This window comes from Schistocerca gregaria, chromosome 4 (assembly GCF_023897955.1).
Source record: "Schistocerca gregaria isolate iqSchGreg1 chromosome 4, iqSchGreg1.2, whole genome shotgun sequence".
NCBI lineage: Eukaryota > Metazoa > Arthropoda > Insecta > Orthoptera > Acrididae > Schistocerca > Schistocerca gregaria.
In genome coordinates, this window is record NC_064923.1 from 313,850,939 (window position 1) to 313,867,671 (window position 16,733).

General features: G+C 39.1%; 1 protein-coding gene across 1 annotated transcript in view; it reads right to left on the bottom strand.

The window, feature by feature from the left end:
• The window catches only part of LOC126365881 (dynein axonemal heavy chain 6), a 1,020,408-nt gene that overhangs the window by 208,250 nt on the left and 795,425 nt on the right, over positions 1-16,733 (bottom strand). Inside the window, exon 55 of the mRNA XM_050008578.1 lies at positions 14,865-15,044. Coding sequence (XP_049864535.1) covers positions 14,865-15,044 — 180 coding nt within the window. The remainder of the gene's footprint in view (positions 1-14,864; positions 15,045-16,733) is intronic.

Sequence of the window (16,733 nt, forward strand, 5' to 3'; positions counted from 1 at the left end):
GAAAAGAGCAGTTTTGTATTCAGGAAGTGAACTGGAGATGCAGTTGGGGAATGCATCTGTATCAATGACAGCAGGAAGCTATTCAGATTTTGAGGCACCATTCATGGAAGAATACTAGCCCTGGAGGCGGGGTGGGGTGGAGATGTGGTGGAGGTGGGGGGCTGATTGAAGCTGGCCTAAGTAAGCGGACCAAAATACTGGAGTGAGAACAGAGACACAGGAAACAACAAGAAAAAATGAAGAAAGAGAGAAGGAAGAGGAAAAAGGACAAAATAAATGGCTTGTAATTATGTCAAGAACATCTAATGTGAACAGAGAAGAAAGGATGTTAACATATTTTATGAAATACAGAAAAAAACAGAAGAAAGGAAGTAGATAGAAGAAAAGAAGAAACTGTGAGCCTCATTACACAGTAACAGGAAGTGGTGTTTAATAAAATACTTTTCAGGTGAAAGTGCACTTAGTAACCTTACAAGTGATATTTGCCTCTTTGACAGAGAGCATGTAGTGTCGTAAATCACAAGTCAGTTCTTGCATTCCCATCCCAAACTTTGAATGGATACATCCCAAACTTTGCATTGATACTTACACAAGTAGGGTGTATACATTGGCAAAGAAAAATGTTCTCAATTTTTCCCAGATTTCCCGACTAAAAAAGCACTTTTTTCCTGGTAAAAATACAAATTTTCTCAGGTGAAAATACACATTTTCCCAGGTGAAAAGACACTTTTTCCAGGATGAAAAGACAAATTTCCCTTGTTGAAAATACACTTCCTCCATGTTTCATGAAGTATACTTTCACTCAGAACTGTAAAATTTGTCAATCCTTTGTATGTTAAGAGTTTTTTGACAGCAGATATTTAGAGCATAAGACATTGATGTAGCCAGCCAGTAGCAACACTGCTGTTAAGTAACGTGAATATACAAATGGGAAACATTGATGGTTTGAATTAATATAGACAGAGTACAGCTAAAAGAAATGCTATACTTTCACATATAATATTAATCTTTTTTGCATATGTAATCCTTTAAGACATATTAAACACAAATGTGCCAGTAAAATTTTAAATATCTGGTCTTCTGGGCCTGAAACTTTTCTGCGTGTCTGGTCCTCAGGCTGTTAAATTTTGGATGAGAGTCAAATGCTCTGTGATTTAAGAACTCATTGTACATCATCACAGATAAGGTAATTCACCTTGTATGAAAAGAAATTGACTTTGAAAATAAAGCTTCTCAAATCACCATTCTTATTATTTTCCTGAGAACTGTTGGAAATTTCCTAAACAGATGTAATGTCATGCTCATTGAAAGCAGTTTGTTGTTACAAAACATTGCATAGTCTTCATCCTAAAGCCTTTGACACATTTTGCTGTTGGCAGACATTTGTGTGCACACCATGTTTTGTTCTTATATTGGAACATTTTCTATGCAACTTAAGTTTTAAGTTGTTTTTATCTCGTTTATGTTTTATTGCTACAGTAGCAGTCTAAAGTAAAATTCTTTGTTGGAGTATCAGTTCTTACCAGTCAAAATCACAAAAATTTAACTGAAAACTTAACAATGAAAAATTCCTTGAATCCTAAATAATTCCCAGGTTCTTTCTGGTTTTCTCCTAGATGAAAAAATTCCTGGGAATTCCTGGATTTCCCAGTTGTCCTGGGATGCATAAACCTAGACAGGGTGTGGTGTGTTGTGAGGGTTTTGGGGGATGTGTTGACTCTCTATCACTGAAGAAGTTTCCAGGAACCCATGGTACTGCACCCAGTTTTGGTTGACAAATACTGTCTGGAACTATTTTTTGTATTTATCTTAGTAATTCTTAAGAAACTAAAGAATGTTCAAAGAAGCACTCTCTGCCACACAACTATGGTACAAAGCTTCCTCTGCTATGCCGCACTGGGTCAAACACCCTTTGCCATGCTTAATCAATGTGGAGCTCCCTCCTCCTTCCAACATGCTGCATTGCAGCCTCTGCCACACAAACTTTGTATGAATCCCCTTTTACCATGGAACATTGGTACAAAGTACTCTCTGCCTTGAAGCATCATTACAAAACACTAAAACTGATAAGAAGCACTCTCCATAATGCAGCAATGGTACGATATGCTGTTGGCCATGCAACACTTTTACTGAGCACCCTCTGTCATGTAACCTGGTAAAAAGCACCCTCTATTACATAATACTGCCACAAAGCAGTCTCAACAATGTAACATCACTTCAAAGCACCCTGGTGCAAAGCATCTTTGCTTCATAACTTCGGTAGAAATGTACCCTCTGTCATACAACACTGGTATGAAGCACCCTCTGTCAGGCAACAACAATTCTTCGAAACACCCTCTGCCATGTAATATTTGTATGAAACACCCTCTACCATCAACATCAGTGAATGCACCTGTTGCCACACAATATTGCTATGAAGCACCCTCTGCCACGTAACATTTGTACAAAGCAGATCCACATCTACATGACTACTCTGCAATTCACAATTCAGTGGCAGGCAAACGGATCACTGGAATACCTTCAAGCTATTTCTCTGCTGTGCCACTGTAGAAAAGTATGTGGGGAAAACTGAACACTTAAATCTTTCTGGTTTCTGTTATCTTATGACAATGATCATATCTCCATATGTATGTGGGCACAAACAAAATATTTTCATATTCAGAGGAGAAAGTTGAGTTTCATGAGAAGATCATGCCCAGTTTATGTATCATACACATGGCCCTTTCACCTATTCTGCAATAATACAAAATGAGCTGCCCTTTTTGAACTTTTTCAGTGTCCTCCATCAATCATATCTGATGTGGATCCCACACCATGCAGCAACAATTCAGTAGAGGGTGGACAAGCATAATGCAGGCAATCTCTTTAGCAGATTTATTGCAACTTTTATGTGTTCTGCAAATAAATTGCAGTCTATGGTTCGCTTTCCCCAATGTAATTGCTAAGTATTCAGTTGAATTCACAGCCTTTAGTTTTATGTGACTTATCATGTAACCAATATTTAGCAGATGCCTTTTAGTGCTCATGAAGATGTCTTTACACTTTTCATTATTTAGAGTCAATTGACATACTTTGCACCACACAGATATCTCCTCTAAATTTCTAAATAATTTTGCAATTGGTTTTTATGATCTGATGATGGTAAATTACAGCATCATCTTCAAACAATCTAAGAGATCTGCTCAGAATGTCTCTTAACTAATTTATATACATGAGAAACAGCAGAGAATCTGTAACACTTCCCAGGGGAATGCCATGTATCAAGCCTGTTTTACATAATGGCTTTCCATCAATTACTACAAAGTGTGACCTTTCTGACAGGAAATCGCAAATCCAGTCACACAACTGAAACAATACTGTGCAATGTAATTAGAAGTCGCTTTTGAGGAATGGTGTCAAAAGCCTTCTGGAAATCTAAAAATATGGAATCAATCTGAGATTCCCTGTCAACACCACTCATTACTTTTTGTGAATCAAGAACTAGTTAGTTTTGACAAGAAAGATACTTTTTGTATCCATGTTAGTTATTTATCAATAAATCTTTTATTTTTGATGAAATTCGTAATGTTAAAACACAGTATATGTTCCAAAATCACTACTGCAATTTGGCTTTAGTGATATGGATCTGCAGTTCAGCTGAATAGTCCTATTTTCCTTCTTGAGTATTGATGTGATCTGTGCAGCTTTCCTGCCTTTAGGTCAAATCTTTCCTTGATGAGCTGCTGTACATGATTGCTGAGTATGGAGCTACTGTATAGCATACTGTCTAACTTGTATACTGTCTGGATAAAAGGCGTCACCTTTATTATGTGATTTAAGCAGCTTTGCCACACTGAGGACACCTACTTCTAAGTTACTAATTTTGGCAGCTGTTCTTGATTAAAAGTGTGAAATATGTACTTCATCTTCTTTGTTGCAGGAATTTTGGGAAACTATGTTTAGTATCTCTTCTTTAGTGGCACTGTCATAAGTAACATTACCACAGATATTGCACAGTGGAGGTATGGATTGATTTGTGTCTTGCTGCTGGTGTACTTTACATACAACCAGAACCTCTTTGGATTTTCTGGCAGATTTTTGAACAGAGTTTCACTGTGGAAGCTATTGAAAGCATCTTACATTGATGTCCATGCTAAGTTTTGAGCTTCAGTAAAACACACCAATTTGCAGCTTCTGTGTTCTTTTAAAATTTGGTATTCTTTTTTTTGAGTCTGCAACAGTGTTTTGACTTATTTTGTGTACCCTAGTGGATCAATACCCTCTCTTGTTAAATTATTTGGCTTACATCTCTGCGTTGTCATAGAAACTGTTTCTCTGAATGTAAACCGCATCTGGTCTATGGTTACATAGTCAGATTGGAAGGAATAGAGACTGTCTCTTATGAAGGTCTGAAGCAAATTTTTATCTGCTTTTTGAAATGGATATATTGCATGTTTATTCTTGGTGTATTTTAATGTTATGGTATTCAGTCTTGTTACAAAGACCTTGCAGTCACTAATCCCTGTATCTGTCATGATGCACCCTATATGCTCTGGATGATTTGTCACTAAGAAGTCAAATATGTTTTCACTACCACTTACACTTCATGTGGGCTCCTGAACTAATTGTTCAAAATAATTTTCAGAGAAAGCATTCAGTATGATGTTGGGTGACATTTTATGCATACCACCAACTTTAAACATGCATTTTTGCCAACATATTGAGGGTAGAGGTATGAATTTCAGATGACATTTTGTGCCTACCACTGACATTAAACATTTATTTTTGCTCCACATTTTGACAGTAGAGGTATGAAGCAATCTCTGTCATGTAGCTCTGGTACAAAGCAACCTCTGCCATGAAACACTGGTAGATTGCATTTGTCTGATCTACCCAATTCCAAAGAGTTCTGCCATTTGAGAGCAAATGGCAATGGTATGATTTTTCACAGTGGCTAGAGACTTCAGATCATCACAGTTTGAATTTTCATGAAATAAGTGTAAATTTCATTCACAAACCTTCCTTGAAATCAGTCTTTCTATCAGTAAAAACTGTATCAAAATTCATACAGCACTTCATGAGATTAGGCTGAGAAACCAGGCAGAAAACCATGGAGGAAGACTTCAATTTGTAAATATGTAGGAGATGGAATAGATAGAGATAGAAGGTGTAGCTCTTTCCACCCAAACCACCATGATCATGTGGGTTCAATTTTTACTTTTTTCTGCCTGGCTGAGTCTTGCGTGACCTCAACCAAGATGTAGAGGCGGCCTTGCCTGTGGCTATCGAGAGTTCACGATGCAGTCGTCTGTAAATGTGGCTCACATTGGCATCAGTGATATCTGTTGCATGGGTTTTGGGGCCTTTTTCAGTTCATATGAGTAGCTGCCAGAAGTGGTAAAGGCTGTTGGCCTTGTGTACAGGGGCAAGAAGAGCATGCAATTTGCAGCATTGTTGCCAGAGTTGGTTGGTGTTCTTTCTTTTGGAATTAAGTGGAGTGTCTGAACCAAAGGCTTTGTAAACTCTGTGACAGTCTTGGCTGCAGATTTCTAGACCTTTATTGTAGGACTATACTTGACAGATCAGGAGTACACAACATGAAGATAGTAGCTACTCAGGTACTCAAGCAGCTGAGTACTTGTAGAGTACACATAGGTTTTTTTTTAGGCTAGGCAATGGTTTGAGGTACTCTGATGAACACTCACCAGCTGATATACAGAAGGTGATGTCAGACCATGTTCAGAGTAAAAACCCATCAATTGTCAAAATTTTATCAGTAGACTGTCAAAGTATTCACAACAAAGTTCCCGAATTCACTGCACTCTAGAAAAGTCCTGTATGCTCAAATTATTCTTGGGACTGAGAGCTGGCTGAAACCCGAAGCAGAAAGTTCTGAGATATTTAGCAAGTCATAGAACATATCAGAAAGTCAGACTGGACATTATAGGAGGAGGAGTGTTAACTGCAGCCCACATCTCGTGGTTGTGCGGTAGCGTTCTCGCTTCCTGCGCCCGGGTTCCCGGGTTCGATTCCCGGCGGGGTCAGGGATTTTCTTTGCCTCGTGATGGCTGGGTGTTGTGTGTTGTCCTTGGGTTAGTTAGGTTTAATTAGTTCTAAGTTCTAGGGGACTGATGACCATAGATGTTAAGTCCCATAGTGCTCAGAGCCACTTTTGTTAACTGCAGTTGACAAAAACATTGTCTCTATCGAGGTCGAACTTAAGTGTGACATGAAGTAATCTGGTTGCCTAGGTGACATCAAGCTAATTGTTGGCTGTTTTTACCAGTCACCTGGTTCTGCTGTGATAGTTCTAGAGTCATTCAAAGAAAGTATGCAATCAGTAGTACATATTGCAATACTACACTCCTGGAAATGGAAAAAAGAACACATTGACACCGGTGTGTCAGACCCACCATACTTGCTCCGGACACTGCGAGAGGGCTGTACAAGCAATGATCACACGCACGGCACAGCGGACACACCAGGAACCGCGGTGTTGGCCGTCGAATGGCATTAGCTGCGCAGCATTTGTGCACTGCCGCCGTCAGTGTCAGCCAGTTTGCCGTGGCATACGGAGCTCCATCGCAGTCTTTAACACTGGTAGCATGCCACGAGAGCATGGACATGAACCGTATGTGCAGTTGACGGACTTTGAGCGAGGGCGTATAGTGGGCATGCGGGAGGCCGGGTGAACGTACTGCCGAATTGCTCAACAGGTGGGGCGTGAGGTCTCCACAGTACATCGATGTTGTCGCCAGTGGTCGGCGGAAGGTGCACGTGCCCATCGACCTGGGACCGGACCGCAGCGACGCACGAATGCACGCCAAGACCGTAGGATCCTACGCAGTGCCATAGGGGACCGCACCGCCACTTCCCAGCAAATTAGGGACACTGTTGCTCCTGGGGTATAGGCGAGCACCATTTGCAACCGTCTCCATCAAGCTGGGCTACGGTCCCGCACACCGTTAGGCCGTCTTCCGCTCACGCCCCAACATCGTGCAGCCCGCCTCCAATGGTGTCGCGACAGGCGTGAATGGAGGGACGAATGGAGACGTGTCGTCTTCAGCGACGGGAGTCGCTTCTGCCTTGGTGCCAATGATGGTCGTATGCGTGTTTGGCGCCGTGCAGGTGAGCGCCACAATCAGGACTGCATACGACCAAGGCACACAGGGCCAACACCCGGCATCATGGTGTGAGGAGCGATCTCCTACACTGGCCGTACACCTCTGGTGATCGTCGAGGGGACACTGAATAATGCACGGTATATCCAAACCGTCATCGAACCCATCGTTCTACCATTCCTACACCGGCAAGGGAACTTGCTGTTCCAACAGGACAATGCACGTCCGCATGTATCCCGTGCCACCCAACGTGCTCTAGAAGGTGTAAGTCAACTACCCTGGCCAGCAAGATCTCCGGATCTGTCCCCCATTGAGCATGTTTGGGACTGGATGAAGCGTCGTCTCACGCGGTCTGCACGTCCAGCACGAACGCTGGTCCAACTGAGGCGCCAGGTGGAAATGGCATGGCAAGCCGTTCCACAGGACTACATCCAGCATCTCTATGGTCGTCTCCATGGGAGAATAGCAGCCTGCATTGCTGCGAAAGGTGGATATACACTGTACTAGTGCCGACATTGTGCATACTCTGTTGCCTGTGTCTATGTGCCTGTGGTTCTGTCAGTGTGATCATGTGATGTATCTGACCCCAGGAATGTGTCAATAAAGTTTCCCCTTCCTGGGACAATGAATTCACGGTGTTCTTATTTCAATTTCCAGGAGTGTAGTTGAAAGGTGACTTTAACCCAGCAAGTTCAGTTTGGAACATCAATGGGTTCATAGCAAGGAGTACAGATGGACAGTCTTGCAAAGCACTTTGAACACCTTTCCTGAAATCTAGTTGAGAAGCTAGTTTGGCATCTAATATGTAATGGAAATATATTAGACCTTGTGGCTATCAACATGCTGGACATTATTGACAGCATACCATAGAGACAGGGATTAGTGATCACGATGTCATCATAGCAATATGGTTATGAAAGTTAATAATTCAGTCAAGAAGGCTGTTCTTCTTCTGTAGAAGGCTGTTCTCCTGCTGTTAGAAGGAGTAGACAGTGAATTGATATCACTTAGTTCCAGTAGGATGGATGAAGAGGAATTATGGGCAAAGCTCAAAAAGATTGTAAACCGTAGTTTGGAAAACTATGTGCCTAGTAAATCGGTTAAGGACAGAAAAAAGTCATCTTGGTTTAATAATGAAATCTGGAAAATACTGAGAAGCAAAGGATGTTGCACTCACTGTTCAAAAGAGAATGTGGAAATTATGACAGTCAAATGTCATTAGAGATTCATTTGTCTGTGGAAAGACCTACTCATGAAGCAGGCAACAACTGCCACTGTCATACTTCATACTACACTGTCAGTTTTTGTCTAGAACTCAAGAAAATTCTGGTCCTATATAAAATTGTTAAGTGGGTCTTACACATCCATCCAGTCCCTCACTGACAGCTCTGGTGTGGCATTTGGAGATAGAAAAATGAAAGCCAAAATTTTAAATTTCACATTTAAGAAATCATTTATGCAGTAGAAATGTAAAAATATACCATAATGTGACCACAGAAGAAACTCTTATATAGATGACATAGTAACAAGCATCCCTGGTGCAGAGAAACAACTGAAAAAGTTGAAAATAAATACATCACCAGGCCAGGACGTATTCCAATTTGGTTTTACAAAGAGTACTTTACAGTATTGACCCCTTACTTAGCTTGCATTTATTGCAGATCTCTTATACAGCACAAAATCCCAATTGGGGGACTCCAGTACATAAGAAGGGTAAACAAATGGACCCACAAAAATACAGAGTAATATCCCTAACATTGGTTTGTTGCAGAATCCTTGAACATAGTCTCAGTGCAGTATTACGCATTTTCTTGATTACAAGAATCTCTTGTCCATGAATCAACATGCTTTTAAAAAGCATTGCTTGTGTGGGGATCAGCTTGCCCTTGCTTGTGTGGAAATCAGATTGCCCTTTTCTCACATGATGCACAGCGAACTATGGATGAAGGGCAATGGGCAGGTTCCATATTTCTAGATTTCTGGAAAGCATTGGAATAGGTTCCCAGATGTGTGAACAGCCTGAAGACTTCTTAAGTAATAGGATCCAGTATGTTCTCCTTGATGGTGAGTGTTCATTAGAGACAAAGGTATCGTCAGGAGTGTCCCACGGAAGTGCAAGAGGACTGCTATTATTTTCTATACACATATCATCTGGCTTACAGCAATCTACAGTTGTTTTTTTAATCATGCTGTGACATACAGGAAGGTGTTGAAGATGAGTGACTGTAGGAGGATATGAGATGACTTAGACAAAATTTCTATTTGGTGTGATGAACAGCAGCTAGCTCTAAATGTAGGAAAATGCGAGTTAATGTGGATAAGGAGGAAGAAACATATCTGTAATTTTCAGATACAGCATTAGAAGTGTCCTGCTTGACAGTCACATTGTTTAAATACCTGGGTTATAAGTAAGGGAATGAGCATGTGAGGATTGTGGTAGGGAAGGTGAAGGACTGACTGTGGTTTATTGAGAGAATTTTGGGAAAGTGTGCTTCATTTGGAAATGAGATCACATATGACCTATTCGTGAGTACTGCTCCAGTGTTTGGTACACATACCAGGTCAGATTAAAGGAAGATGTTGATACAATTCAGAGATAGGCTGCTAAATATGTTAGCTGTAGCTTCGAATGACATGCAAGTGTTACAGAGATGTTTTGGGCACTCAAACAGGAATCCCTGGAGGGAAGGTGATGTCTAGGATATTGGTATCGAAACAAAATTTTTTGGTGTTCTAACCTTGACTGGTGACAGTTCCAATGGCATCTTAATCTTGAGGGCGTATGTAATGTGGAAAGAGATTGACATATGAAACATTAAAAAAGAACTGACATTATTGTCAAATCCACAATTGTTGGAGTTGGTAACTTGATTGTTGATAATTCCAATGGCTTATCACCCCTTCCAAGGCAGATGCACTAACCACTACACTACCCAGGTGCAGTGACTTTGCACAGCTACCTCCCTCCTTACTCGAAATTCCAATTCACACATCACCCCACTTGATATTCCCCCTAAACTCAAACAACATTGCAGAGGCTCCCCAAATTATTGGAATAGCACTTCAGCATCCAATGAAACAGTCAATCCTGCCTGAAACCAAGGCACAGATGCTTTAATTAAATGAAACTACTTGGTTCTAGAGACAACAAGTTTGTTCGCATGTTCATCTTCTGCAGCAAGCACAGACACACTTGTTCTGTAAATAAAACTGCCTTTTCTGGCTGCCACTTAATTTCTTTTTCCCAGACACATTTGAACTTCTTCTTGCTCTTAGGCATCATCGGTGGGATCATAATTATACAGTTTCTTTTTTATAGATTATCAAACTGTTCACACCACAATTTTTGTGTAAAAAAGATAATTACTTACAATCTGCTGTGATCTGCTTTTCCTCTCATCTGGTTTAGGGGTTGTACTACTACTTTATTACCCACAAATAAGAATGTAATGAAGTTACAATTTTTACATAGTTAAAAGCAAATTGTCTAAAAAAGTAGTTATATCGAATGGCAAAAGAATAATAGTACATCATAAAAAAGAAGGAGAAACATGGTGAACAGTGTGCAAAATGTCAGAACTCATAATTGTGCCTATATGTTGCTAATAAAGTGGTAGTGCAACCTCCAGACCAGATGAGAGGAAAGGCAAATCACAGCAAATGGTAAGTAATTACAGTAAAACTTGCTCAAAATGGAATCACCTGGGACTAAAATAATTTTCCAAATTCAAAAAGTTTCCGGATTACTCAAAACTCACTCAGCTACATAAAATTTTGTCAGGTATCATTCACAAAAGTACTGTCAAACAGGGTGATTTTGGACACTGGGGCAAATTCATACAGTATGGCTTATTTGCTCTATGCCAATGCATAACATCAGTGTGCCAGTTATTTTAAGTGAAAGATTGCATTTATCGCTTTCCACAACTTTTATTTTGAGTCAATTGTTTCCCTATAGGTGAATAACTGACAAACAGTCTCTGTGTTAAAAACGCATGCATTATCGTAAAGTGAAAACTTTCTATTGGTGCGTCGTGCGGGAAGTTATTGTAACCCTATTTGTCGATGTGCTCCATAGCTAACAGCATTGAGACAATTTCTGTACAAGTATGTCGACTTTCTCCTGCAAGGATACAAAATAATGATGGTTTTTGTAAAACTGTGTACTGTGTGGGGTGATTTCAGACAATGCGAAGAACGTATAAGAGCAGGAGAGGTGCTACAGTACGATGTAATTATGACCCAGAACTTTTAGATAAAGCTGTTAGTGATATTCAGAGTGGTAAATTATCGTTCAGAAAAGCATGTGATTTGTATGTTATACCTAAATCAAAGATACAAAATAAAGTGCAGGAAGCACATCTAAAAAAAATGGGAGGACAGCCACTGCTAAATAAAGATGAAGAAGAAATGTTGAAGCAAAGTATCTGGAGGGCTGCACATTGGGGATTTCCCTTCACTAAATTGGGTATTAGATATTTAGTTAAAGGATACCTTGATAAATCTGGCAAAAAGAGAAGAAATTTCGTAATAATTTGCCAGGAGAAGAATGGGTGCATTTATTCCACAACCGACAGTCAGAAGATCTTCCCGTTCGCTTAAGCGAAAATATTAAATGAGCTCGTGCAGAAGTGAACAAAGAGACTGTTAAGATGTTTTTCTCCAATACCAAGGCAAAGCTGGAAAATCTCTCACCTAGCAACATGATCAACTGTGATGGAACCATCATTCCGTATCACTTATTTGTAACAAAGGGCTACCTTCACCAAAATCATATAAAAAGCATGTAGAATTTTAAAAAAGTCAGTAACTGTGCAAATTCACCCTCTATATACTGTAACTTTGGACAGAGATTTAAAAAACACATGTGTCCAAAATCACCCCAATCCATGGGGTGACTTCGGACACTTTATTTAACTGCCTCAGTTAAATATACCTACACATACACTTTCTGGTTCTGGGATATTTTATTTGTTACACGTATACCCTACCACTTCTATAACAATCAATTTAATCTAACAATATATACAAAAGTTACAATAAAAATAATGACAAAAATGTCTGAAATCACTCCGTTTGATGGTACAGTAAACATTTTTAATTATGCACTCCAGCACAGTAAATGTTCATTTACTGTATATTGGACAATAGAACACTGGTCTATTACACTAATTGATCTAATTGATAAATAGCATAGCATTTCTATACTTTTACTCGAACTTTAAATTTGTTTATTAATCCCCCATTTATTTGCTTTACATTTCACTTTCTTTGCCAAATAGCAAGGAGGGAAACTTGTTTTAATTTCCTGTTCAAAATTGTTTTTCCTAGGCAATTTTTTGCACCGTACAATAGTTCGCACAAGTTGGGAGACTTTGTGTGTACTGCAAATTGCATAATGTCATTTATGCATGGAATGGCTTCTTCTTGCATATTAATTGTTCTAGGGACATCATTTTGCTCCTCTTCTTCATCCTTTTCTTCTTCTTTGTCATCCTCAGTGTTGTGGATTTCTGTTAAATCTGTGGCTGAAGTGAAAGTGGAGTGAGTTGATAGAAAGTCATTACTTTGAATGTAATCATTTGCACTACATAAAATGTTTCACATTTTCATTAATCCAGCAACTGTTACTGCATTTTCTTGAACTTTGATGGCCACAGAAGCGTCTTGTTCTTGAACCCCAAATCCCGCTTCGTTGACGCTCTTGGTGACAGTTTTGGGTTTTATTTCCTTTACTGCAAAGCCAATCCAATTTACTGCATCCAGAACAGAAACTGAACGTGCAAGAGCAAACACATTTTGGGCTTCTTCAACACCAAGAATAAGAGATTGCATCAGTAATCACCTATAATGACTCTTGAATGTGTAAATAACCCTTGTCCCATGGGTTGTGTGGGGCTGGTTGAATCTGGAGGGGGCCAAGCCAATTTCATTTTTGATAATGTTACTTTCAGGTGGCAGGTTGCATTGTCTAGGAATAAGTGAACTAAGCGATTACCTTTTTTTCATTTTGGCATTGAAAGAGCCCAGCCATTCTTCCATAAGACCACTCACCATCCATGCCTTTTTATTGCTTCACCATGTGACTGGAAGCTTACTGATGTCTATGTTATTGAAACAATGCTGTTTTGCCACCTTTCCAATCACCAGTGGCTTTTCCATTTCACCTAATATGTTTCCACACAGCAGTACAGTGAGTCTTTCCTTGGCCATTCTTCTGCACTTTTCACCTTGAATCGTTAGTGATTTTGAAGGCAGCGCACAATAAAACAGTGTTCCTTTGATGTACTGTCCCGACATTGAGTGTAACTTACTCATAGTTGCACAGAGCAGAGCCATTCTAGGTTCACACCTGCAGCGCCGCGCTATGCTGGACCTTTTCTCTTGGTTTTGTGCTGCTTAACAGCGGTGTTAAAGGTAACGTCCTAGTAGAGTCATGAGTAACTAATAAACTGTAATACAGTAGTACTGTATAGGCTCTTTTACACATTATACAATGAATTATTAGGTATGTTCTAAGATTTGCTTTCCAGTTTCACATTAGGCATGTTCCTCTTTATACAAAAAATTAGGGTATAAAAGTGCAATGAATGTGTCAGGACTGAAATACTTATACGGTATGGGCAGATTTCTAAATTCCACGCACCAATTTGAGCAAGTTTTACTTTACTTTTTTACACAAAAAAATCGCAATGTGAACTGTTTGATAATCTAAAAATAACAAAACTCTATCATTATAAATCTCACAGATGATATCTTAGAGCAAGAAAAAGGCAAATTGCACCTGTGAAAAATAAAGTAAGTGGCAGCAGGAAAAGGCAGTTTTATTTACATAACAAGTGGTTCTAGGTACCTCTTCAAGTCTCAAATGTCTATGCCTTGGTAAAAATGTTCATCTGTTGGTTCAGTCTAGATGTAAACATAATACTGTAGGTGTCTGACACTTGAAGAAGTCTCTGGAACCATATAGTTTCACTTGAGCAGCAGCACTATTTAATGAGTTAGTAACACAATAAAAACAAAGGAAAACAAATTACTAACTTAAGCTTAAAAACTGATTATTTATGTGACATGCAGAGAAAATTAATTTGTCACTGATGAAAGAAACGCTGTAAAAATGGGGGCAGGGAAAATAGGTCACCTGTGTGTATAATACTGGAAGGCCATTTATGATACACATGAAAAGGATGATGGAAATAATACAGCCATCTACTACAGGTGCTGTTAGCTATGTTATCATGGATACTTGCTACTTGGAATCTAACAAGACAGTGAAGTATGTTTGTTGTTATAGTGCTATTTACAGCTGAGTTTGGCACCCAGTGCCAACTAGGCCCTTCGATACTCCTTTGTTTTTTGAAGTGCACACTGTAATTTAGTGAAACTCACGTTATTTCACATTTTAATGCCCTGATGGACGAGATGTCTGCTGAGACAACTAGATTGTCTTAGACATTGATTTGAGAAAAATATACTGAATATCACATTTCTGTAGCAGTCTACTCATCTTCCAGGAGAGCCCATCAGGTCTATACATCAAGAGTTCAAAGAAAACTGCAACATATCTTATGTTGTGGTAACTAATCTTGAAGTTATATCTCTTTAATTTTTAGGTATTTTTGTGCATCATTAAACATTACAACTACCTAATACCAAACTTTTAAAGAAGATGCAGAGGATAAAATCGAAGACCTATTTGATTATAATTGAACTAAAACATATGTAAGTCAACTTTCTATACTGTAAGAGTCCCTCTTAGGTTACCTGATTAAAATATCGTAGTGAGTACTGATACATGGGATCGATTTCTGCCAACTGTGCAACAACAAAATATAAAACAGAACCACGAGCAGCCACAGTTCTGTATTTCTCTCTGGCAACAGAAATTTTTTGTTCAGTTGCTTCTGCCTCAACAAGTCTGGCTGCAATGGTTCCAGAAGTTTCCTGAAATAATATTAATAATTATTATTAATATTTGAATACAAGATTTTTAAATTTTAAATACATTTTCAGTAGATACAGATATGTATTGAGAACTGATCTGTAGTGCAATCACCGACTAAGAAGAAGGTTTTATTGTTTCTATAAGTTTTAATTATCACGTATTATCATAATCAATGGGACATTTTTGTCTGCTTTTGTAGCTGAGTGGTCACCATAGATGACTGCCATGTGCTGGACCTGAGTTCAATTTCTGGTACTGACAAGAATTTTTCTCTAATGGGAGGACTGGTACAGGGTGCACACAGCCTCATGATGCCAATTGAAGAGTTACCTGAATGAGATATAATGACTCCATGCTCTGCAAAGCTGGCAAAATGGCCAGGAGGACAGTGTGCTGACCACATGCCCCTCCCTACCGCATCCGCATGACACTGCAAGGATTATATGAAAAGTTTTTCGATTACAGTACTCGTGTGGATACTTGTATTACATTCATCTACACTCTATACAACATCCTGATGTAGCCACATGAATATTGTAATTGAAAAACTATTTTTGCCTGATGATAAATTGTGATTATGAAAACTCAAAGCAATAATAAAGATTTTTCATAGTGGCTTATGGCAGTAAGACATGAGTTTTGACAAATTTTAGCTAAGTAATAGGTTCCTCAGTTGCTCCTATATTTATGAGAGAAAACTCAGAATATGTGTTTTTGATTTATAACTGTTCATTATTACTGAAGACAATAACCCACAGGTTCCCAAGAATATAAAACTAGGGGTGAAATACATGTGGGAAAATGTACTTAGTGTGAAAATTTTTGATGAAAATAACAATGACTGAAAATATCACAGCTACGCATGAAATCAAATATCGGAGAATGGGCAAGTGGAGAAGTCAGACACCAGGCAGTAGAAATAAATTACTGTTTCTCATGGCTTTCTCCATGTACATTTCATATCATAACATTGCAGATGTGGTTTAAAAACCATGTTAACATTGTGGCAGACGTTTTAGAACCATGTTAAGAGCTAAATGAAAGTGAACTACTTACCTAGTTTTTTCCATAACACTTTATTGTCACATGTTTAGCTTCTCAATATTTCCATTTTTATTATCACATAACATGCCTTATACAATCAAAGATTGTGACATAGGTGACTTGTCAGTTTTACACATATATATAAAGATGATGTGACTTACCAAAGAAAAGCGCTGGCAGGTCGATAGACACACAAACACAAACATACACACAAAATTCTAGCTTTCACAACCAACGGTTGCTTCTTCAGGAAAGACGGAAGGAGAGGGAAAGACGAAAGGATGTGGGTTTTAAGGGAGAGGGTAAGGAGTCATTCCAATCCTGGGAGCAGAAAGACTTACCTTAGGGGGAAAACTCGCACACACACACATATCCATCCGCACATACACAGACACAAGCAGACATTTGTTGATCCTGTGGTGAACCTGGGTTGGTAGACAACGATGTGCATAAAGGTTAGGTGGTTGTGTTACCAGCAAAACACGTTAAAGGATGGAGAAATTAGGGAAAATTTCGAAAAAACTATGTGTAAATGTATTAAAAGGGGTGGTTTTGTGGTGGCAGATTAAGAAAATGAGGGTAACAATTGTCTGACAAAGAAATAATGACGTTAAAACCTGTGGGAAGCAGCTAAAAATGATCAG